The sequence below is a fragment of the Cricetulus griseus genome (genome assembly GCF_003668045.3).
Source record: "Cricetulus griseus strain 17A/GY chromosome 1 unlocalized genomic scaffold, alternate assembly CriGri-PICRH-1.0 chr1_0, whole genome shotgun sequence".
Lineage (NCBI taxonomy): Eukaryota > Metazoa > Chordata > Mammalia > Rodentia > Cricetidae > Cricetulus > Cricetulus griseus.
The window spans coordinates 228010718-228034914 of NW_023276806.1; the positions used below are offsets into that span (position 1 = coordinate 228010718).

Below are 24197 nucleotides of genomic sequence, written 5' to 3' on the forward strand. Positions count from 1 at the left end.
GCAGGCTGCAGATGCAACTGTAACTCCTTCCACTTTGTCACTTGGATCATATCTGAAAGAAACTGGCTGCCTATAAAATACTCTGAAGCAAACCTACAGAGATTTCCAGACTGCTAACACAGAACACACACGTTCTGCCTTGAATCACCTTGAAAGTGGCCCCTCCATCCCAGTCAATATACTTCAGCCTGAACCCCATGAATGACCCCTACCATATGCCTCACCTAGAGAAGCTGGGAGACAAGAAACTTTTATCTTTAAAGCAGAAAACTTTAATTTGTTACCTAACAATACATAACTAATGCAGATAGAAAAGTGTGACCTTTAAGTAAAGTTCATCGGTATTTTTGAGTCTTGATTCTTGGCAAACATCTTTTTGCTTCACATGCTCAAAGGTAGTAACTGCTCTAAAGAATCGTAGCATATATTTTCCAGATATTACAAGAGAAATACTTTCTTAAGCCCTAAAAGGGGAAGGGAGAATTACCATTCCAATATTACATGATTGGCGTTATTCTCATTTTCTGCATTAGTGGGACCTTGGAGGTGACACACACTAACTCAATTAGTAATGGAATTCAGTGAAAACCAAGGTTAGGCAAGACACCATAAAAGTAAAGTGGAGGTGAGGAAATGAATGCCAAAGGACGATAAAAAAAGTAGGAGTGGCCAAGATGATGAGCTGGGCTGTACCTTGGGAATGAGAGAAGATGCTCTGAGGATGAGGTCAAAGGGAACCCAGTTGTCTCAGCTTCAGGAGAAAAGGGGGCTTTATAAAGGGATACAAAAAGGAAAATCGTCACCAAAGTTTGTCCATACAAATCAGAATATTAATTTGATGGACCAAGAACACACACTTGGCTTCTGCAGGAAGAGGTAATTTCTCTTGGACAAAAGAGAACAAAAGGACTTGGGTTGGAAATGAAATCAGAAGTGCATTGCCACTATGTCACAGAAAAAAAAAAAAAAAAAAAAAAAAAAAAAAAAAAAAAACCTTCTGTAGGGAGACACCGTAACCACACCTCCTAAGGGCTGGCTATAGGTGTCCCTGACCACACCTGCCAGGGCATGGTCATGGTGAGGTTAGAATGATGCCCGATAGGTTCTGAAGGAACAGCAAAGCACATGGGAGCCCCCCCCCCTCTCTCTGGCCTCCCTGCCCTGCTGCTCCTGGCATGCTCTGGCTTGTGTTTGGCTGGTGTTTTTCTAATAAAGGATATCTTTATCCCAAGCTCCTTTTATTTCTTAATAAACTTCACCTGAAAATCGTGAACTGAGGAAAGAATAGTATAGACTTTTAGAGACTTCATAAAAATTTACAAAACCAGCTAAGGTTCTAGAACAAAAATATTGATGTCTACAAAGTGGAGTCAGATATATGTTGATAAAAAGTAGTTTAATGGGGAAAAGTACTCATGCAAGGGAACCCGTGGCCAGGTTTGCACCTGAGCAGAAGGGACCCACAAAATGCTTCCTAGTCAGCTCAGCCAGGCAAAAGAGAGCCGTTTGCGCACCTCCCTCCTTCTTAAACCCTTGTTATATAACCCTGACCACGCTTGGGCCTGGTCACAGGTACCTCAATCAGGGTTTCTCCCTACACAAAAACAGGCTGGAAGTCAGACTACAGATGTAGGAAGCAAAGCTAAACAGCATCCGTGGCCATGATGGAGGAATACAAATTAGGAACTGGAACAGGGCTGCACAGTGGTGGCACACGCCTTTAATTCCAGCACTAGAGAGGCAGAGGCAGGTGGATCTCTGTGAGTTCATGGCCAGCCTGGTCTACAATGTGAGTTCCAGGACAGTCAAGACTGTTACCCAGAGAAACCCTACCTTGAAAAACCAAAACCAAAACAAAAGAAAACAAAAAAAGGAAAGAACTGGAACAGCAGTTTGTCCCCAGTGTCCTGAACACCTTCTGACTCTGAAAATAAAAGCAGAATGGAAAGGAGGGAAGAGGAGAATGAAAACAAAGAGGGGAGACTGAGAACGAAATGGAGGGTGTATTCTAGCTGCTGAAGGAAGCAGAAGCAGAAGCAGGAATATCTGAAAATGGTCTAAGGAAACAACAGCCATGAAGACAGGTCTCAGTTCAGCCAGCTGGAGCAGAACAGGAATCATCAAAACACTAGGGAAACCAGGCTGGAGCGTGATGAAGGGAACTTGCTGGGGAACCTTGGTGGATTCCATGGCAGGCGAGGGTGACGACGAGGTGGAGGGACAAAGACGACAGGGAGACAGAGCTTAAGAGAGAAGTTTTATTAGCAAGGGGGGGAGGAGGAAAGAGAAAAGAGCTAAAGACACAGAGACAGAGAGAGGACAGAAGAGAAGAGGGAGACAGGAAAAGTCCTGTCTGCTCCAGGGGAACGGGAAAGAGAGAGGGAAGGAGAGCAGAAATGGGCCGGGGGTGGGGGGGTGGGGGTCTGTCTTTTAAAGGGGTCCTTTGCACCTGTGTGCAGACTTGGTTCCTATGGAACCCTGGGCTGACCAGGATACTGCCTGAGTGCATTTTGCCAGGTGCCAGGGGCAGGCCAGCGTAATGCCTGAGTCCTTACATGAGGGGATGAATATGAGAAAACCAGAGGGGAACAGGAAGTTCACAGTCCAGGTAAATTTCCACCCATAGGTTCCCCCAAATACCCCAAAGAGGCCTCCAGACTACCATGTGTGAATCCCACCTGAAGACCTGAGAGGGAAGAGTGACACAGACAAGTATCAATTGTTCCACAGTCCTGAACTGCAGACCTGTGGGTCTTTATGACATTTGGAGTGACAATGTAACTATTGTAATGGGAACGGCATTAAAGATTATGACTCCCACAGAAAGTACCGCGAAGAAGAGGCGGGTCTGACTTCACTTGAACTGCTTTGAAGGCTAAGGCAAACAAAACTGCTGCTTCTGTTCTCACCTCTCTAAACTGCCAGCCCACACTCTGCCCCCTAGTTCTTTAATGCTGGCACTGAAAATTCTGTTAGCACTTCTGTTTCTCCGCAGCCTGGTGCTGGCCTTCCTCTACTTAGCTGTCCACTGATTATTCTGATCCTAGTATTTTAATCTCTCTTGGTCTCTGTCTCTGTCTCTGTCTCTGTCTCTGTCTCTGTCTCTCTCTCTCTCTCTCTCTCTCTCTCTCCCTCTCTCTCGTGTATGTGTGTGTGTGCATGTTAGCTAAAGGAAACCACATATGGGGAGAATTAGTAGATGAATGTAGACCTGCCTTAAACTAAGAAGACAAATGCCGTCGGTGATTTGAAGTGACAGCCTCTTTAATTACACTGAGGAGATCCTGCCTGCCACATGTGAGGCCTGGGTTCCATCATTTAAATTTTTAAAACTTTTTTAAGATTAAAGTAAAAAAAAAAAAAAGGTCTGTCAAACTACTTTTCCTGAGCACTGGGGAGCCTCTAGCAGTTAAGCTGTAGGAGCAATAGCAGCCTGCATAGGACTTGAAACACGAGTTCACTGCATGTGTGAAGCCCTTGGCATCCTGAAGTTAAAACTACTTGCCCAGTAGAGACTTCCTGCTGCCTCCAGCCCCTTCGTCTGAGGCTCGGGATAGACCCTGGTGCAGAGTGAAGGCACATTTGACTACAATACACCCCTGCACCAGAACTCAGCCCACTGGCTGACAGTCTGCATTTAACTAATCAGATGGTCATGGACCTCTTCCTAGGAGGAAAGCTAGGGATGTTCTGCCCAGGGCAACGCTCCTGTTAAGAGAGAAACTTCTGTTCCTCTCTGGAAATGGGTGGGGGTGGTGGGATAAAGAAAAAAATGGAAAGAGACCAATTTAAGAGTTATAGTCAAGTGCTTTAAACGGAAAAAAAAAATGATTTTAACAATGGCTGTTTAGCAATCTGTCATAGTTCACTGAATATTCTTTTTGTTTAGCAAGTATATCATTTAAAGGTTAATGCTAATGACAATCGTAGCTGACAATGATCAAGCAAACGTGCTAAGAACTTTCGCTACTTCTCGTAGGCAGCCCTCATAACAGCCCCTGAGAACTACAGCTAGTGTGGCCGGGGAGACGAACAAATTAAGCTTCAGCAGATCTCATTACCTGCCACACAGCACATAAGAGGGGGAGCCAGGACCTGAACACCTGCCCTTTGGACCACACAGCCAAGCTTTCCCCATCTACTCTATGTTCTAGGCCTCTGTGCCCACAGCACACAGGGTATCACAGCTGACGCTTTATGGGAGATTGTGGATTTAGCATGTGTCCTCTGGCTCGTTATCGAGGGCTGGCCTGCAGATCACTGGAGCTGGGCTAAGCACCTTCTTACAAACATGGTTTCTTTAGTTCTCATAACCATTGTCCAATATGCATTGTTTTCTCCAATTCACAACTGAATCTACTGATATTTATAGAAACTGGGTGGTTCAAAGTCCAGACCTGTGACAGAGCAGGTGTCAACAGACAACCTGAAGCCAAAGCCAGTGCCTTCAAGGCTGATATTATACCAATACCTACTATGTTCAACAAAGACAGAAAAACATGTATATCCTTGAAAAAATAAAAGTTTCTAAATTAAGAAGTGAGATACTTGAAAGAAGCTTATATCTAAAGACAACCAGTGGGTTTACAAAAGGAAACAACTCTTTGTTATCTGTCTTCATGGCAGCTGAGGATTTGTATGAGCACCTGTTAATATCGGTGCACTTTGAGTTTAGGGCCCACAGCACATTCTCTATGACTGAAGAGAAAAAGCTACCCAGGAGCCTCATTGCTCCTGTTTATTAGTCATCATGTTATCAAAGCAATGGTATTCAGAGGAAGGGAGGTGTGCTTGCAGGTTATTTGTTCATTTGCCATGTTTATTAAGCTCCCTCTGAGTGCGGGCTAAGCCCCCACTGTGTGCAGGCTAAGCTCCCACTGTGTGCAGGCAATCTTCCAGGAGCCAGTCATGCTCAGTGACCAAAACATAAAAACTCTTGCCTGTGTGGAACTCACGTCCTTATGAATAGAAAAGAGAGGGCCCACAAACCATGTAGTGGGTTGCACTAAATAGGGTCTTGGGAAAGCAAGGTGAGAGAAAGAGTAGGGGAGCATGGGGGAAGAGCCACAGGGCTACAAAAAGGCCGGTCAGGGAAAACCTAACAGAGAAGATAAGAATCATTGCTGAGCATAAATCATCTAGATCCAGCAGAAGTTTTCCATTCTGGATAAATAACTGCCAAGGCTCATCTTATGGGCGTTGATACAGTTATTTGGGCAAAGTAAATGGGTAAATGACATGGGGGTCAAATTGTTAAAGTGGGCTTGTCAGTTAACTTGGAAAAGCTGGACAACTCTCCTCTACTCTGAAGGAAAGCCGGTGTTTGGTCCAAGCTGCTCCTTTAAAAATCATTTGGTCACAGGTAGAAATCTAGCAAAATGCTTTACAAAGAACCAGAATGAGGCAGTAAGGAGGCTCCCACAAGCTCGGGTATTTCTCAGAAGTGTTCAGCAATAGTTAGCAGCTTGGTCCATGATCCTGTGGCTCATTTGAGAATGGAAAGGGAAACATTAACAAAGTAGGAAAATCTAATCCTACTGAATGTGTGACCTTGTGGGGGAGAGGGGGACACTTAACACTAGACCTCAGTTTCTCCAGGATTCTTTGAAGAGACTGCATCCTTCTGTTACTTCAGGCCAGGGAATACAAGACTTTATCTTCTTATCACCCCCACCATGACGGTCTGAACCAATTTTATTTGGAAATTTCTTCTTCTAGGTCCATCTGGTCCCATGCTTATGGCATACATTGTTACATAACTTATTAGTTCATTAAAACTCCATTGTGAGGGAGTAACTTATTAAATGAAAGGCATCATCAGTAGTGTGTGAAATGGCGATGTCCCTTCTTGAATTCAGGACACTGGAGAGAATGTCATTCCACTTCCTTCAGCCACCTTCCCCAGAACAGTAAACCAAGAACCACTCCCTGTAGCTCCAGACCTGTTTACTTTTCCATAAGTGATCTCTGTACTATGCTGTGACACCAGTTTAGATATCAGGAGTCCCCCTGGGGCACACCAGAGCTACTGTTCACACAGCTATAGGGAACACACTGGCAGCCTTTTCCAGCTGTCCCCAACAATAGCTCTGTCCTAGTTCTGTGGCCAATCCGAAAAGAGATACCCACAAATGTCTAGACAGGCTTGAGCAACTTAGTAACTATTATCTGTCACCAGGAAGAAGCCAATAGTAATCCATTGTCCTCTCCTCTTCCCCTGGGCACTTCCAGTTCTGTGTCACATATAATTACCAGTCCAAATATGCATGATTCCCTTTGTGGCTTCCCTCTCGGGCCACACGGAATCTCTTCCAACTCTTACGTCATGTATTCATCTCAACGTCATTACACTTGTAGTCACATTGCCTCGACTTCTTCCCTAAAACAACTCCTCATTTGATGCATAAAGGCACCAAACCCATAAGGACAGTGATAGAGCCTCCCTTGTCCTACATATCGTGGGTACTATAACCATCACTCCTCAGCCACAGTTCCATACCCTGCCAGAAAGACTTCCAACAAAGCTACAATCTTTCTTCTGGACAGCATTTCTTTTCCCCACTTCCCAAGTTCATTCAAGAATCTGAATTTCTGTCATCTCACCCCAGATACCATTCTTCACACTTCAAAACCACCATACACAGATACATAGATTTATCTATAATCAGGCTTAAAGATGGTGCATAGACCCGTAAGAATGCACACATGAACACACATGATACACAGACCTATCCAGGGAAAAGATAAATGAGTTAAATTTTAAATGTGTACTTGCTTAATTTGGGTGGTTGTTGTTTTTGGCTGTACAAAGTATCAAAGGCACTTTGACCAAAGGAGGTCAGCTCAAACTCATGCCAACCTGTACACACACACTTGCCCACAAGTCTGAAGTCACAAAGGAATACGCAGTTCATAGACAAACCTCATTGTCTGCTGCAGCTGCTCCCTGTGGTTCTGAAGAATGGCCCAGCAACAAAGGCTGGGGAGAGTGATCGCAGAAAGCAGTCCAAGGGCTGGTGATTGCTTCCTGGCCAATCACGAAAATGTTAATGGCCTTTGAACGCAAATCATAGCCCAGCTTTCGTTACCAAGATCAGAACTGTTAGTTAATCAATAATCAGTCTTCCTCTAAGGCAGTGGTTCTCAGTCTGTGGCTTGCAACCCCTGCAGGGTTCAAAGGACCCTTTAAAGGGGTCACCTGAGACCATCATGCAGATGAGATATTTATGATTCATAACAGTAGGAAAATCACAATTATGAAGTAACAATGAAAATAATTTTATTTTTGGGGGTCCCCACAACCTGAGGAACTGTATTAAAGGGTCATAGTTCTAGGAAGGTTGAGAACCACTGGTCTAAGGAGAATATCTCTAAGGCCTCAGGGCAAAAAGTCACCAGCCACCAGCCATTGTGGCTCCCTCCACTGTGAGTTTATTTAGCCCTTAGACCTTTAATGTGTGTGCTACAAAAACACAGAATTAACTATATTTGTAGACAATAAAAGAGAAAACAATAACTGATCTGGAATAATAGAAGAATTCCAGTCTCTGTCAGAGAGCATCAGGTGCTCTATTGGGAACTCCCTGGCAACAGCACAGTCTGCTGATTTTTGGAGGGACAAATTGTCTTGAGAATTTTATCTAAATACTTTGATCTTTTCTTAATACCATGAAAATGTTAAGATTGCTCGTGCTACAGAGATCCTTTGGCAGCCTCATACCTGGATATGCTTAGAGATGTTTTAAATGTATGTGTAAGATACAAAGGGAACTACTTATACTCAATGGATGCTAGGTTATTTTTAATTGCAATAACAATTTTAACTAATGATATTGTTACTAATGATAAAACCATAAGCATAATAACTATTGAAATTTCAAAGTAGTGGTAAGTATTAGCATTCTCTCAATATTGCCTTAACCATATAAAGTAATACAACCTCTTGGACCAAAGTCACAAGTACCACTTAACAGTACTATGGTTCATACCCAAAATTTGTACTGAAAAGAAATGATAAATCTCAGTTTGAGATTAATAAAGAATATGGAAATATTTCTCCCTTCCAAGTTCACTGGGTTCTCTGGTTTATATCTGGGAACTCCAGGTGCAGAAGCCTCCTTTATCACTGAATATTTTTTCTCTAACTAGGGCAGACTGCTCCCCGATGACCACCTCACATGTGATTCACAAACCTGGGCTACGAGTCCTGGAAGAAATAAGGTCAAAACCAAAAATGTGTAGGGAGGCAGCACATCTAAGTGATCGGATGTCTCTTGACCCGAATAACTTTTAAGTGGGGTTATATTTTTGACCCTGTTTTTCAAATTATATTTCTTTAGTGATTTATTTTTAATTGTATAAAGGTCTTAGTCTATGATGTATTGAAATTTTAAAAAATCAAATCTCTTCTTTTACTGAGCATAATTTTAAAGGCCCTGCCTAGTGACTCCTTTCTCTGATCTCCTGCCTCCACAGACCACTAAAGAGTGAGGAAATGATTCAGATAGAAAGCATGATTATGAGCTATGAATACAACCTGAACAAACAGAAGTCCCCACCTCTCATCCTGGTCATATCAGAACAGTCATAACCTGGGACAATCAATATGGAATCATTCTGTCTTGGTGATAAGCTCCTTACCCTAAGGCTTCTCGTTTCACCAGTCACCATGAAAATCTTGCCAGGAATCAGCCTTTGGGAGCACCAGATATCTAGGTATCAGAGATCCAAAGGATTTAACAGCTCAAGAGCCTCTAGTCCAATGACTTTAGAAACAGCATATAAGCTTCATAAATACAAGGATCCACAATAATGCCTTTGACCACTGGCTACTCGCACCCTTGGAGGGTGTGCCTTACACAGTGGTCTCTGCATCATCTTTCCTCCATGATGGTCACTTTGGCCACTGCCATGCTTGTCCTTCCAGAGTGCCATGCTTTACTATGTGATATACCCTGTGCTCTTAATGTCTCATCTGAGTTCATTCCACACAGAACACAATTACCGGGGAATGGAACAGACTAGGATCTTGGTAACGTTATGCAAAAATAAGCCCTGCATATTAGAGCTGATGAAGCCAAGACACAGGAATGTTAGCAGGTTTCTGTTGTTGCTAATGTAAAAAAGATCTGAATTCAAATCCCAGGTCTGCTTGGCTAAAGCAGGAGCTTAGGTTAGTAAGCCTGTTTCCTTAACTTAAATAAAGATAAAAGTGGTGTCCAGTCAATAACACAGAAAATAAACCAGTGCAGGTAGAAGATGGTGTTACATCCATACTCCCAATGCAGGTAGAAGATGGTATTACATACATACTCAAATTGTTGGTTACAATCACGAGATTGCTGCTCTGCCAAGATTTGGGATTCTTCAGCTGTATAAACATCTCACTCAAACATAACTCAGGGTTCTGAGCATAGCAAGAAAATGATGAAACATCTGTCTCTCACAAGACCCTACACTAAACATTGGTATGTGTGGCCTGGCCTGGTTATAGTAATAGTAAGATCTAGAAAATGTAGCTCCAAGTTCTTGAATTAAAAAAGACAGCTCAAGAAAGACCAAGCAAGGTGCAAGCACTAGGATGTCTTGAGTGCTCAGTGACATAGTCTTCTCTTGCTTGACCTTAGGGATGTCACAGAAACCATGGCTCATCGGGAGCTGTGATGATCTTTAAATGTAAGGGATAAGTAATGGTACAGTTTCTCTACCACCTCAGTCACCACCCTTGAGTAGCCCTCAGATTCCTGTAGATAAATCAAGCATCAGCCCTTAGCTATTCTCCCCAGTAAATATGGGAATAATCCACTTCTCTGCACAATGCAATTCAATGTGTGGCTTTTATGTGTACTGTAAATGAGACACCATCAGAAATCAACACTAACGGAGTGTTTCCTGTTGCCTGTATTACACTAAATGGTTCAAATGCATTCTTCATTTCTTCTTCATACTATACTGTGAAGTAGATACGATTATTCCTCAAGATGAGAAGCTTGAGGCACCAACAAAAACTTGCCCAAGCTTGTAAAATAAAAAACATTTTTTTTTATTTTTATTCAAAACATGACCACTTCCATGCTTCATGTTAGTCCAATGTATCTCCATGAGAAACCATGGAAGCTACACAGTGTATGCCAATTGGCACCATATTAAAGGCTATGAGGAAGAACTAACTGGGAGGGTGCAAGTGAGCATTTAGCGTGTAACACTCGTGGCAAGCATTCCACAACTATTCTTGCTTTTCTCATATCTTGTTTTCCTCTAAGATTTCTGGGTATGCATTCCTTAAGTGTGTAGCAGAGTCCTAGGCACCCATCAAGGCATTTCAAACTGCCTTCCTTTCAACTCCCCTACAAATGCTTCATCTAACTCTAGAGTCTAGAGAACCAGTGAGGCCCAGTCCGTGTGCTTTCTCCTTGCAGTCTCTCCTGGGCTCTCCCTTCCTGGATAAGTCCTTTCCTAAAACTTTCCTCTTGTCTATGCACCTTCTAGCAGCCATGGGCTAAGGGTGACTTACACGCAGCAGAAGGCATCCCAGCCCTCCAGGCTGAAGCTGTTGAGTACAACATCTAAGTAAAAGCAAATCATTTTCTGAAGAGTGATTCGGCATTGCATCATTAAATGACTGTTTAAAGGTCTCCAGTATGAATACCATGTCAGAAAAATCATGGGCTATAAATGAAAGGAGTCTGTGCTAAATATCAGATTGTTGGCTCACTCTACACATATCTCAAGCAGTCACTCAGATTTTCTGAAACCCAACAGTCCTATCTATAAATTAGAGATTATAATATAAGCACAATGTTTGGGGTTCTTGTTTTTTTTTTTTTTTACAAACTTAAAACAATAAATACCTGATCTCCAATGTCAATTTCCCTGCCCCTCCTTTCGTTATCTTTCTGTGAAAATAAATTAATGTCACTAAGCAACCTCGGAAGCTTAAAGTCTATTAAGAACTTTTTCATGTGTCTCTTTGTGGTACCCACCAGTAATCTCAGTACTCAGGAGAAACAGGAAAGAGAACACAAGTCTATGGCTAGCCCAGGCTATATAGGGAGAGCCTATCTTAAGAGAGCAAGAACTGGAGATCTAGCTCAGTGGTAGAGTATTTGCATATTGTATGCAAGGCCCTGGGTTCCAATCCCCTGTATCTTAAAACAGAACTGTTTCTCCAATTTGTTAGGCCCCAAAATAGTCCCACTACACTGAGCTGGAAGAAAACCATCTTTCCCATTACAGAAAACTGGAATATATGCATGGACAGTCAGTACATCACACACTAAATGGATTCTACAGGATACTGGGGGAAAAAACAGACCCAGAAACCATCACCACCACACACATGCTCAAGCTCATTCCGTCTTCCCTCTGCCTGTTGAAATGATTTCCCTACACACTGTACACTGTACCTCCTTACTGAAGCGGATCCTTTTCCTTCCTTTGTTCCGTGCGGAAGCCTAGCCCGTCACATCACAGGCCACCTGGATGGGGAGAAAATGAGAGTGAGAAGCAGTCTTCTCTGACCAGAAATGTTTAGAGGAAGGTAAGACAAGAAACAACACACAGCAAGGATTGCAGCACTTCCTTCTGTTGTGAAATGCCTACTACAGTTCCACCGTTTTATACTGCCCTTGTCATTCCCCACCCCAGGGCACAGATAAAAGCATAGGCACACAGGTATCAAGGAGAGAGGCGTTACGTATTACTCACATGTTCATAATAAAACCCTGTATCTGCATGACACCTTACGGCTTCCCGGACGTTTAATCTTCATCATCTCTTAGATAACAGCAGCCCTACGGGACAAGGCCGGTACTCTTAATCCCCACCTATAAATGAGCAAAGAAGAAAAATGACCTGCTAAAGGTCACTCGGTGCCACAGCTGGGCTCCCACTACCTTGATCTCAATCTTAACCCAGGGTTCATAGAGTCTGAAAAGTGCCTTTCAGATTAAAAGTTGGTCCTCATGTTCAACAAATGCAACCTTCATTTGGTACCAGTTCTCTAGAAAAGAAATCCTGGAATCCTATCAGTTACCAAATTCTACCATCAGTATTCAGAGATGGCTACCCCCCTCCAGCTCAGATCTGATGTGAAAACTCCCAGCCTTTTCTCTGTTGCCTCTCCACCCTACTGAGACCATCTCTGAACAGTCCACCCTTGCAAGGACAGTTCAACACAACCCTGACTTTATGATTACAGTCAGCACTAGACAGATAATTCAAACTTGGCAATTGGATTTGCCATACCAGAAATTTAGATTTGAGCTAAGAAATATGAACTATCTTGCTGGGTACTAGGCCTGTTGTTGGAGCCCGAGTAATATCTTGGAAATATGTTCCACACGGCCAAGAATTCTAAGAGCTTAGAACTTCTATTGTCTTTTAGATGTCAGCTGACTACCTCTGGATACCTGGCCTTGGTGGAGAATGGCTTTCATTCTGTACAGCAAAAGACTTGAGCCCGGGAGAGTCTACACCCACCCTGAGGGCTAGTGAGACATGCTGGTGTGGGGTGCCTGAGGGCTGGAGTGTATGCTACTTAGGAGTGTCTCTAGGATTAAAGAAAATATTTCCTATTATCCCTTTATACATGATAGTAGATGTCTTCTGCCATTACTCTCACTTTTGGATGGTTACTTAGGAAGATGCTTCAATAAACGGTGGCCTTCAGTATTTGCTGGGAGCCCTCCTGTTATGACCAGATGTCTCTGTCTTGTCCTTAGTGCCATTGGAGAGCTAGGCCTTCCCTCATCCACACTCCCCCACTCAGGCTTGGACCCAAGGCTTTTCAGCTGGTTCTGATCGCAGCCCCAAAGACTGTGATCGAAGTCCAGAATAGATGTCCCCAGCAGCAGTGTGGGGCTAATACAAACTGGAACACGATAGCCTGTGAGATCATGTCATATTATAGAGAATCAGAAAGTAGACTTTAAGTACTTTTTGCTCACCAAGAAAATTGAATAGACATACAAAGAATAGCAGGAATAAGACAATTCACATATTTGCAGTGATTTGGATATGGTGTGTCCACTAAGGGATGCTATAATGCTCTGAGAGGAAGTCATAGGACCTGTCAGAAGTAGAACCTGGGGGAGTAAGTCACTGGACATGTTGCTTTTGAAAAGAAATAATGCACAACTTGTGGGACCCTCGTTGGTTCTGGTGAGGGCTGTTACGGAAGTGCAGGACTAGATCTTTCTTGGGCTTGTTCTGTCACACTGTGTAATTTTTCCTTCTTGAAAAATCTCCCACTACCTTACATGATGTGATGCAGCCAACCCCATCTCCTGCGCCCCCAGCCTCCAGCCTCCTCCCCGTCCTCCCCTCTCCTGGCCCACGGTCCCCAGCCCCAGCAGACACAGCACCTTACTGTCTAGACATTGAGCCTCCAAAACTGTGAGCTAAATAGCCCTATTTTTTCATAACATTAACTTGCCTTGGGCATTTAATATACCAAATTGGGGCAGGTCAGGGGGGGACTAGTACAAACCCCCCCAAAAAAGAAAAGCAAAAAGAATACCTGTCAGTATTTTCCCAATTCGGTGAAAGCTGATATAAAACCATTTCTTGTGATGCTGTTTCTTCATCAAAACACTATTTTACTATGCTCACATCCTCATCACCACCCACGTGCTCACCCACCAGTGGGTATCTGTGTGTTTCTATTGTGGTTTCTGAATGTTTCTAAGCCAGGTAACTAAAAGGTCCCTGGGAGACCAACTCTGACAGGATCTAGTTGTCTTCTTTTACCCAGAATAAAAAAATGTCTCTACTGAAACTTTCTGATCACTCCAGTTTATACTGTGGAACACACATCTCCTCTAGCTGCTTGTGTTTTGCTGGATTTTATAATCATCTATAATCGTGGGATCTCCACAAAGGCCTGTGAGTTGTTTTGAATCCCCACAGACATATAGATATAGATATTTAAAGTAAAGGGCATGTACCCCAAGAGGTATGTGACAAACAGCATAATGGGAGGTGTCTAATGCATTCTCATGTTGGTTCAGTTTTAGACTAAGGTCATTGAAGAAGAATGAGTAATCTCAATCAACTTTTGAATCACACACAAAAAATATGGTAGCAAATGTGACTATATGCAAATTTATATGATTTTTCCCTACAATGACCTTTGATAGTTATATTTCATTCCAGTCTCATGTCACAGCTGGATAACTAACCCAGTGTAAAGGCTACAGCAGGTGTCTTAACTTCACAGATAGTGTCTAATAGCCACGGATAGGCTCTGCCTTAGCCCACTTCCCCTGAGCACATTCCCTCTCCCATCCTGCTCTCTGGGACCCACCATGGCCACACTGGTTTCTGCTGGAACTAACTCCGTGTCAGTTAGACAAAAGAGCCTTCGGACAGTGAGTGCTACATGGCATTTCCTGACCTTTCACCTTACAATCTATGAGAGAAATGGGCAGGGCTGGTAACCACCCAGGGTACTACAGATCGATTAGGTTTCTTAAAACCTCCTCCCCTTTAGTTCATGGTTGTGGACCAAAGGGAAACTTGAAAATAGGCCCAAGCTTCCTTTGAAGGGAGCTCCTCCTCACTTTTCTGTGAGGAAAGTGAGCCAATCTGTGTCATAATAGCAAGATTCCATACTGGCCTCCTCCGGGCCAGTTCACCCCTCCTTAGGCAACCTGGTGTCGGTTCACCCCTCCTTAGGCAACCTGGTGCCCCCCCTCCCCCTGCTCCTGGTAGGTCACCATATTGATGCCAAATTTAGTGTGGACACCCGATTGGCATAGCGCACTATAGTCCTGAACTCCTGGACTCAAGCAATCCTCCTGTCTCAGCCTCCCAAGTAGCTGGGACTACAGGCGTGTGCCACCGCCACCTGGCAAGATTCCATGTTGGTATCATTACTGGCTGGCTGCACTAGGAATGAAAACCTAATCCTAAGACATACAACTGAAGTCTGTACTGTGTGGAAACTACACCCCCTTCATCCTGTCTGCACATAAGACCTCAAGATAGCTGGAAGAAGGATTCATTAGCAAAAGGAAAAGGAGACAGAGGAAAAGAAATAAGAACTGAGCAAGAGAGAATCTTCAACCTCTCGGCAAACTGGTACCACTTTACCCACATCCCTCTGGCAATTGTGTGTGACGAAGTCATGTGTTGTAAAATGGCATTTTTTATTCTCCTACTCTTGTCCTTCCTGTTATCTGATTCATCATGACAGGCAGATTTAGGAATCAAATTTACCTCCTCGTTCCATTTCCTGGTGTCACTTACTGTAACCGACAATTAGATTTAGGGCATTCCTTGAACATAAGTCACCCCTCACTTCTCTCCTTCCACAAATATTTGAGAAACAATTCCTCCCCTCTGCTTCTCCTACTTTTCTCCTTCTCCAACTCCTCCTTTCCACTCTGAATGTTTCAGTCCCAAGAGACAGATTCGGTGTCAGACTAGTTAACATTTGCATTCAGCTTCCAGCAATAATGACCCAAGTATCACGGCTTACATGCAGGCAACACATGCAGAGTTGTCCTGTGTCACACGATGGAAAGCCTGGAAGACAGTCATCGATGGTCTGGATTTGGCTGCTCCAGGATCTTAGGGTGCAAGTTTGACACCTGTCTTAACTCTCATGGATGGACTCCAATCTTAGCAGCCAAGTTTCCACACAAAAAGAAAGGCGTCAAAGTTTTTCTAAGAAATTCCACCTAATTATTCCTTGCAAATCATCGCTATTATTATATGGAAGAGAAGAAATGCAACTCTTATTTTCAGTGGGGAAGTTCACATATCGGACGAACAAAGGGAATGTTGGTAAAGAAGTAGAGAACCAATGTCACATAGGCACTCGGTGCTATTTACTGCACACTGAATGGTAAATCCGTATGTGGACTCTGCTTGGGCTTACTGTGGGCTCCAACTGTAATTGCTGCAGCGTTCCACCTCTTTACTCTTTGGAAACTACTGTTGTCTGGACAAGAATAGAGCTCATACTACACTCCCCTTCACTCTTATATTCCTCACACCAGGGGAGGAACCCAAAGAGCTTTTTAGGACCCTGGGAACTACAAAATATTCAAAAGCAATCAAACTCTTCTAATTTCTAACTGAATATCTATCTAATCTCTAACTAAATATCTATTTATCTATCTATCTATCTATCTATCTATCTATTTCTGAGAAAGGGTCTCACTGTGCAGCTCTGGCTGGCATAGAACTCACTATGTACACCAGGCTGGCCTGCAACTCACAGATATCTGAGCTGAAAACTGGAATTAAAGGCATGCACTACCACACCCAGACAAAATGATTTGTTACAATTATTATATTTATTTGTGTATATGTGTGTGTTCCTGTATGAATAAATGCTGCCTGTGTGTGAGAGTCCACAGAGGCTAGAAAAGGGTTCTGGATCCCTTGGAGCTGCAGTGGCAGGTGGTTACGAGCAACTTGACATGAGCACTGGGAAACAAACTCAGGTGTCTGGAGAATGATCAGTCGTTTTAACACCAAATGATCTCTCCAGCTCCTTTGAATTTCATTTTTGTGAGATGTTCAGATAAACAGTAATTAAATCCTACTGCAAAGAAGACAACATGGATCCTCAAGAAAGGTCCAGTGTGCAAGCTGTGTGCCAGTTCCTGCTAAGCGTGTAGTCATGGCTGAGCTCCTGGCAGAACTCTTTTTTTCCCTCATAACTTAGTGCATTTCAAATGTAAGTGTGCATCAGAATCTCCCAAATGGCTTACTAAACAGAGACTGTGAGTTCTATCTTTAGGTTGCTGATTCTGGAGGCCAAAGTGGAGACTCCAAGTTGCATTTCTCAAGAGCCAGTGTTATTTTATCCCAGATGGATGCCTTCAAAACCTTAAGCTTGTCAAGGCACAATAAATTGATAGTTGTGGGGGATCCCCTGGGGGCTGCTTCTCTCCTCTTATCTAAGGTTGATGCACAGTACCCTCAGGGAGCCACTGACTGCTTCTCAACTAGGTGCTACTTCCTCCTCCCGACAAGGCTTGTTTACAAATATGCAGATTATCTGGCTATAGCCAGGGGCTTGAGGGCTCGGACTTTGATCTGAGTTACTTCCTAGGGCACTGCTGATGGTATTTAAGTCAACTTCCCTCTAAATAAAATTGGCATTCTTCTTTCAAGAGTGACAGACTGTCTTGTCTTTATTTAATCCGCAGATCCCCTTGCTTGAACCTTTAAGAAGTAATGCTGAATGCTACAGATAGCAGCCAAAAGAGCCAAAAGAGCCTGCTCAACCCAGCTGTCTTTATATTGAAGCAGAAGCCCAGAGGGATGGAACACAGCAAATTCCATGTCCTCCAGAAACTTCTCTACATTCTGGTGGCCATGGTTTTTCTACACCCAAGTTCCTTGCTCCACTCTCACTGAAGTTGTGTTCTCTACTAAATGTCTACACAACAGGTTAAAAAAAACTTCCAGCCTCCATCTTCTGACTAAAGAAGAGTGCCTGAGTCCCAGGAGTGAATACAGAGAATCAAACAAGGCCTCCATACTACATGTATGGGGGGGTGGGGAGAGTTAGTCAAATCATTATTTTTATTTTAAATTGAATAGCCCAATAAAGGAACAAAAAAAAATCTAATTTTGTGTCATACACAATTAGGAACAAAGAAAGCATAAACATGGAGGTTATATCCTTAAAGATACACAACTATAAACAAGTATATTTCGCTGTCTCACTTCTGTAACAGGACAAGTGGCAGAACTACTTTGGGGGGGGTTGTCTAAGCCACATACCACCTTTAATCTCCATGCTCAGGAGACAGAGGCAAGATCTCTGAGTTTGAGACCAGCCTGGTCCACATAGTGAGCTCCAGGGCAGTCAGGGATACATATGAGATTCTGTCTCAAAACAAAATTGTTCCTCTTCAGCCTCACAAAAATCTTAATCCATCTATGGTGGAGTGACAATGGCATTATAAGAAGGAGAAGCATCATCTGAGGAGACAATCCAAGAAGACTTCGTCCCAGATCGGTCTGAAGGAAATCTGAAGAATCTTCAATTTCTTAATTTACCAATACTGATGCTAACCAGGTATAGAGATAGACATGCTATTTCAGGAGGTCTAGGGAGATTATCCCACTTTTTTTCCTTAGCCATAATAATGGCCTCTTGAAGAGACATGAACCTACCTGGATTCACTTTTTCCAACTCTCCTGAGAACAGAGTTGAATTATCTCTCTCCTTTCTCCACCACGATGAGGTTGTTTCCCAAAAGCTGCTTTGCCATCTCCACAGCCACACTGGAACCCATCCAAATAGATTTACACACACACACACACACATTCAAAATGGACTGAGACTGGAAAGAATGCTACTAGGCACCCTCAATCTACCAAGGTTTGGCCAAGGTTTGGCCAAGGTTTGGCCACGGTAACTTTGGCCAAGATATTTAATCATTTGACCTTTCTGAGGCTTCTACTGTCTCATTAGCAAATTAGAAATAGAACTACTAATGAAGCTGGGAGGTGGTAGCTGTTATGTTTTTATTTAAAAAAAGGAAAAGAGAAAGCTTTAAGATGAGACATATTGAGTAGTTTATTATACGGGCCCGGCAGGGATGGAGACTAAGAGAGAAGAGGAACAGGGGTAATGGCTGACCACTATGGCCGGTCGCCATAGAGGCAGAGAGAGTGCATAGGTGAGAGAGAGCCAAGAAGAAACAGAGAAAGCAGAGAGTAGAGAAAAAGCAGAGAGAGAAGTTGGAGCTTTTAAAGGGAAGACTGAGTATGCACACTGAGGTTCCACGCATGTCCAGAGTCATCATGGGTGACCAGTGACATGGCGATGACATAGCACATTTTCTTGCGCATGCCCTGAGTATTGTCAGGGGCGGGGTCTGTCTCTTAAGGAGGTAGAGCTGATCAGTGTCAAAACCTGAACCTTTCAGTGGCGCAAGCCTTTAATCCCAGCACTCGGGAGGCAGAGACAAGGTGGATCTCTGTGAGTTCGAGACCAGCCTGGTCTACAAGAGCTAGTTCCAGAACAGCCTCCAAAGCCACAGAGAAACCTTGTCTCGAAAGAAAAAAAAAAGAAAGAAAGAAAACAGAAATAGAACTGCACTCTTTGCAGGGAAATTTGAGGTTAAATGAAATTAAACATACCATAACATATGAACTGGAGCCTAAAATTTCAGTTACATAAAATAAAGGAATAAATTATTGCTGGATTAAATTAAAAGGAAGATTGGTTCATAATTCTTTTTATTTGTTGCATCTTTGGTTTGGGTATCAGGGTAACTGTAGCCTCATAAAAAGAATTTGGCAATATTCCTTCTGTTTCTATTGTGCAGAATAATTTGAGGTGTATTGGTATTAGCTCTTCTTTAAAATTCTGATAGAATTCTGGCCCTAGGCTTTTTTTTTTTTTTTTTTTTTTTTTTTTTTTTGGTTGGGAGACTTTTGATGACTGTTTCTGACTGTTTCTATTTCCTTGGGGGTTCAAGGATGGTCAAGATCATGACAGTGAAACCCACAGAGACAGCTGACCTGAGCTTGTGGGAGCTCACAGACTGGACCAACAGCTAGGGGTCGGCATGGAACCAACCTAGGCCCTCTGCATGTGGATGACAGTTGTGTGGCTTGGTCTTTTGTGGGGCTCCTAGCAGAGGGACCATCATGAGCTGGCTCTTTGGAGTCTATTCTCTATGGTGGAATGCCTTGCCCAGCCTTGATTCAAAGGGGAGGAGCTTGGTTCTGCCTCAACTAGATAAGCCATGCTTTGTTGACTCCCATGGGAGGCCTTAGCTCTTCTGAATGGAGAAGGAAGAGGAGTGGATGGGGGGGCAGGGAGTAGAGGGAAGGTGGGGGTAGGGAATGGGAAGAGAGAAGGGAGGAGAAGCTGTATTTGGTATGTAAAATAAATTTTTTAAAAAATTAAAAGGCAGGACTAGCAAGCTGGAAACTCTAGAGGCCACAGTGGTCTGGCGCCACCTAGTGGGAGTCATCATCCAATGCTAGAGGACTTCCAGCCGGCTCCCTACTATAGAGACCTTCTTCAAGAGAAATGGCAGGGACTCTTCTTTTCTTGGTCCCTTTTATCTGATTATTTCTGGGATGTTGTGATGAGGACAAGAGATGGCAATTAACTAGTCATTTTAGGGGCAGGGAACTAGAAACTGAACAGTTAATTACTGTCCTTGGCCAGAAGCAGGAAATGTCCTTGTTTCTCAGGGCAGGCATGTCAGAAGGGACCTTGCTTTATCTTTCCCTAAATAAGTACCTGTCCTTTGCCCTGACCCTAGGGGCTCCGGTAATTCGTGAGTCCAAGGTGGATCACACCTGCAAATAATGAGTGGGAAAGAAAGAGCGGGACCAAGCAGATTCCATTGTCAAGGCCAACTTTATTGATTATTACAAGGGGTTTTTATAGAGAAGGAGGAAGCAGAGAAAAAGGACGTGTGGGGAGGGATGAATTAATTGCTCTCAGGCAGGTATCCGGAATCTCCTGTGTTAAGGAAGTGGGGGAAGGAATAGGTGTTAGTTGCTTCTCAGGCCAGGTCCCGGAACCTGAGGGGTGGGATGCTAGACTGGCTGGCGGCTAGCTAGGCATGGGGGGCCGCCAAGGCTGGCTTCTGACAGTCCTTGGCAGTAGTTCATGGCCATGTGACTGAGATTCCAGTACAGCAACTGACCCCTTTCAGTCAATGGTTTTGGACCTAGGAGTCAATGTCATGGCGGGAAGGATAATATTCATTTCCCAGTTTCAGCCATCTCCTAAACAATGTTAGGGTTACCTCTTCAGAGTGAAGAATTGATCAGGATTCTGTTGAGTTGTACTAAAGAAAAGTCATTTATTCCCTCTCACACCCCCCATCCCCCCACCCATGTCAAAGAACGGAATCCACCTCTGGCCTAAACTACCCAAAACATGAGCTAATTCAGCTAGCCCTCCTGGGACTGGTTTGCCTTAAGTAATGCTAAAGAGAGTTATTTGCTCAATAAGATCATACGCTTTTCCTTTGCCTCCTTCATTCAGTTTCAGTAGCTTATGGAGCGATGACCATGTAGCTGTGTTAAGCCTGGCCACTTTTTCTAACTTGGAAAAGAGCAACTTTTTCTTCTTTCCTTCTGTCTTTCATTTCTTTTCTTTCTCTCTTTTCTTCATCTTGGATGATGGCTGTGGCCTGGGCATACTTTCATGGACACTCTGGGCTTACTTAGTCTTTCCATCTAAAACTGGTCATCTCCACCACCGTCCACCATGTGGTAACAAAGAGCCTTTCTCTTTGACCCTTCTCCATCTTGCTCAGTAGGGCAGCTGCCTGCCCTGAGGTTTTTCTTTTAAACTCCTATAAAATTGTCCTTAAGCTTCCTTCTGAGTCCATTCTTTTTGGGGGGAGGCGGGGTTTTGAGACAGGGTTTCTCTGTGTAGCTTTGGAGCCTATGCTGGCACTCGCTCTGGAGACCAGGCTGGCCTCGAACTCACAGCGATCCGCCTGCCTCTGCCTCTCGAGTGCTGGGATTAAAGGCGTGCACCACCAACACCTGGCCTGAGTCCATTCTTAACTCTCTTGTTAAGGAGACTAAGAACACCAAGAGAAGACTCTAATCTCCCCCAGGAATATGGTGCCCCAGGTGGGGTTCTCTAAATGTCCCTGTAACACACATACAGGAACTCATCCCCTGTATTCACACTTGCTGAGAAAAGATCTCCCAGCATTTCCCATGAATGTGACACAAACCACATTACTATCTGCCTGACCCTGGAGGAATGGCGGAAGCTGATCTCCACATATGAAGGGGGTGGGGGCAAGTGGGAAAGAGAACCAATCACTTTTTATATTTTATATTTTAATTTTATATTTTAATCCACAAGCTACCCAAAGAGGTCATCTTTGTGATCAACATAGCCTGCACTGTCCCCTCCAATCTCAGTTCTTGCTACAAGCCACCCTGGATCTCTCTGTTTGTAAAACAACCTCTTTTTCTCCATAGTCTTTGAATACTGTTCTCTGCTTTTTGTGCTCGCCACCAAGGACACCCTTTCACCCCCAGGATGTCACCACCCAGTCCATTTCCTGCCAAGGTTCTAGCCTGCTTACAATCTGTAGTCATTCCATGGTATTTTACCTCTAAGTGAAATGACCTCTTCCAGTAAGAAATATGTTCTGTTGACATATGAACAACAGTTTCCGTATAGTCCCCAGCTGCCTGATTTTCTCTGACCTTTATTGTGACTTTCCTGCCCTCTCGTCACCTCTGCCCTGTTGCTTTCAGTCCACATTGTAAGAACAATACACCTGGATGACCCTGACCCCGCCCCCTAACAACAGGGCACGCACAGCCGTACATTGCAACCTGTGAGGGCTCTTGCGCAGGTGCAAAACCCCAGTGCACACACGCAACCTCCCCTTTAAAAGGCCCTGCCGCCCATCCCTCTCCCCTTCTTTTTGGCTCCTCTTGGGTTGGCTGACTACACATCCCCCCCTTTCTGGTAAATAAACTCCACGTGGGTTGTTCATCCGTTGTTCCTTTCTTTATATCAGCAGCTGTAGCTTAAACAAAAGAATAACACACATAGATTGAATCCACTGTACATTGGACGGGATGAGGATAAAGAATTCTCAGCTAGGACCTTTCAGCTAGTCCTACTAAAGTACACTTAGGTAGGTCAGGCCTCCAATGTGAAAAGAGAGATGTGCAAATATGAAGAGGGCCCATTTCCAAGCCTCGTTCACTAAGTACGCCTATTTTGCCTGCAGGCAGTGTGCCTAAACCCCGTAAACAAATCCTCCTCTTCTCTGTGCCCACAGGTCTGTGTGGACATGTAAAACCACACCCTGCCTGATGGGCGAACTGAAACTCAATCTTGTTGAAATTCCTGCTGCTGCACTGTGACTTCTCAGAGGGGAAGGGGCGGGGGGTGGGGTGGGGGGGGTGGGGGGGGAGGGGGGGGGGGAGGGCAGTTGGGTAGGTACTCCTGGCTTTACTAAAGTTGTTGCACCATCCAAGAGGTGGAACTGCCATTGCTCCACCCTTATCATAAGCGCGCATGTGCAGCCAAGTTTCCTACCGGGGCTTTGCGTGTGCCTCCCAAAAGCTGGGCAAGATTCAGATTCCTTGCAAAAGAAAGATCTTGGTTCAAGAGACACTCTTCGCTGCTCTCGTGGGTGAATTCAGAGTTTCAGGCTAGCTAATCAGAGAAGGGGGGCATCATGTTGACTCTGACTCCGGTCTTAACTGTGTCCTATGAAGCCAAGATTTCATTTCTGCTCCTTTCTATCCTGGAGTTTGCCGTGGGGATCCTGGTCAATGCATTCATTGTCTTGGTGAACTTTTGGGACATGGTAAAAGGGCAGCCCTTGAACAACTGTGACATTGTGCTGTTGTGCCTCAGCGTCACGCGGCTCTTCCTGCAGGGGCTACTGCTCCTGGATGCTATCCAGCTCACCTGCTTCCAGCAGATGAAAGACCCGCTGAGCCACAACTACCAAGCCATCCTCACTTTCTGGATGATCGCAAACCAAGTGAGCCTCTGGTTTGCCACCTGCCTCAGTCTCCTCTACTGCTCCAAGATTGCCCGTTTCTCTCACACCTTCCTGCTCCACTTAGCAAGCTGGGTCTCTAGGAGATTTCGCCGAGTGGTTCTAGTGGCTCTTCTCTTCTCCTGCATCTGCACCGCCCTATGCCTGTGGGACTTTTTCAGCAGGTCTCACTTCACGGTCGCCTCCGTGCTACCCAGGAACAACACAGAATTCAACCTGCAAATTGCAAAACTCAGTTTCTTTTATTCATTTGTCTTCTGCAATGTGGGGTCGATCCCCTCTTCTCTGGCTTTCCTGGTTTCCTCCGGAGTGCTGTTTATCTCCCTGGGAAGCCACATGAGGGCCATGAAGTCCCGAGCCAGGGACTCTCGTGACCCCGGCCTTGAGGCCCACATCAGAGCCATCATCTTTCTGGTCTCCTTTCTGTGTTTCTATGTGTTGTCATTCTGTGCTGCCTTGGCCTCAATGCCTTTACTGGTGCTCTGGCACGATAAGGGGGGAGTGATGGTTTGCATAGGGATGATGGCGGCTTGCCCTTCGGGACACGCAGTCATCCTCATCTCAGGTAACGCCAAGCTGAGGAGGGCCATAGAGCCCATGGTGTTCTGCTTTCACCGCAGCCAGAAGGTGAGAAGAGACCTCAAGATGCTTCCAAGGACACTGATAAGTCATGAAACAGGCTCCTCACAAACACACCTCTAA

The 24197-nt window shown here is 44.3% G+C and overlaps 1 protein-coding gene across 1 annotated transcript; it reads left to right on the forward strand.

The window, feature by feature from the left end:
• Positions 1 to 23165: 23165 nt before the first annotated feature.
• Tas2r38 (taste 2 receptor member 38) lies at positions 23166 to 24197 on the forward strand. Its single transcript, XM_027389711.2, has one exon. It carries the CDS (start codon positions 23166 to 23168, stop codon positions 24195 to 24197), a length of 1032 nt encoding a protein of 343 aa, XP_027245512.1.

Bases quoted from the DNA above. Each gene is read 5' to 3' on its own strand.
- Tas2r38 (XM_027389711.2), top strand. From the start codon at position 23,166: ATGTTGACTCTGACTCCGGTCTTAACTGTGTCCTATGAAGCCAAGATT.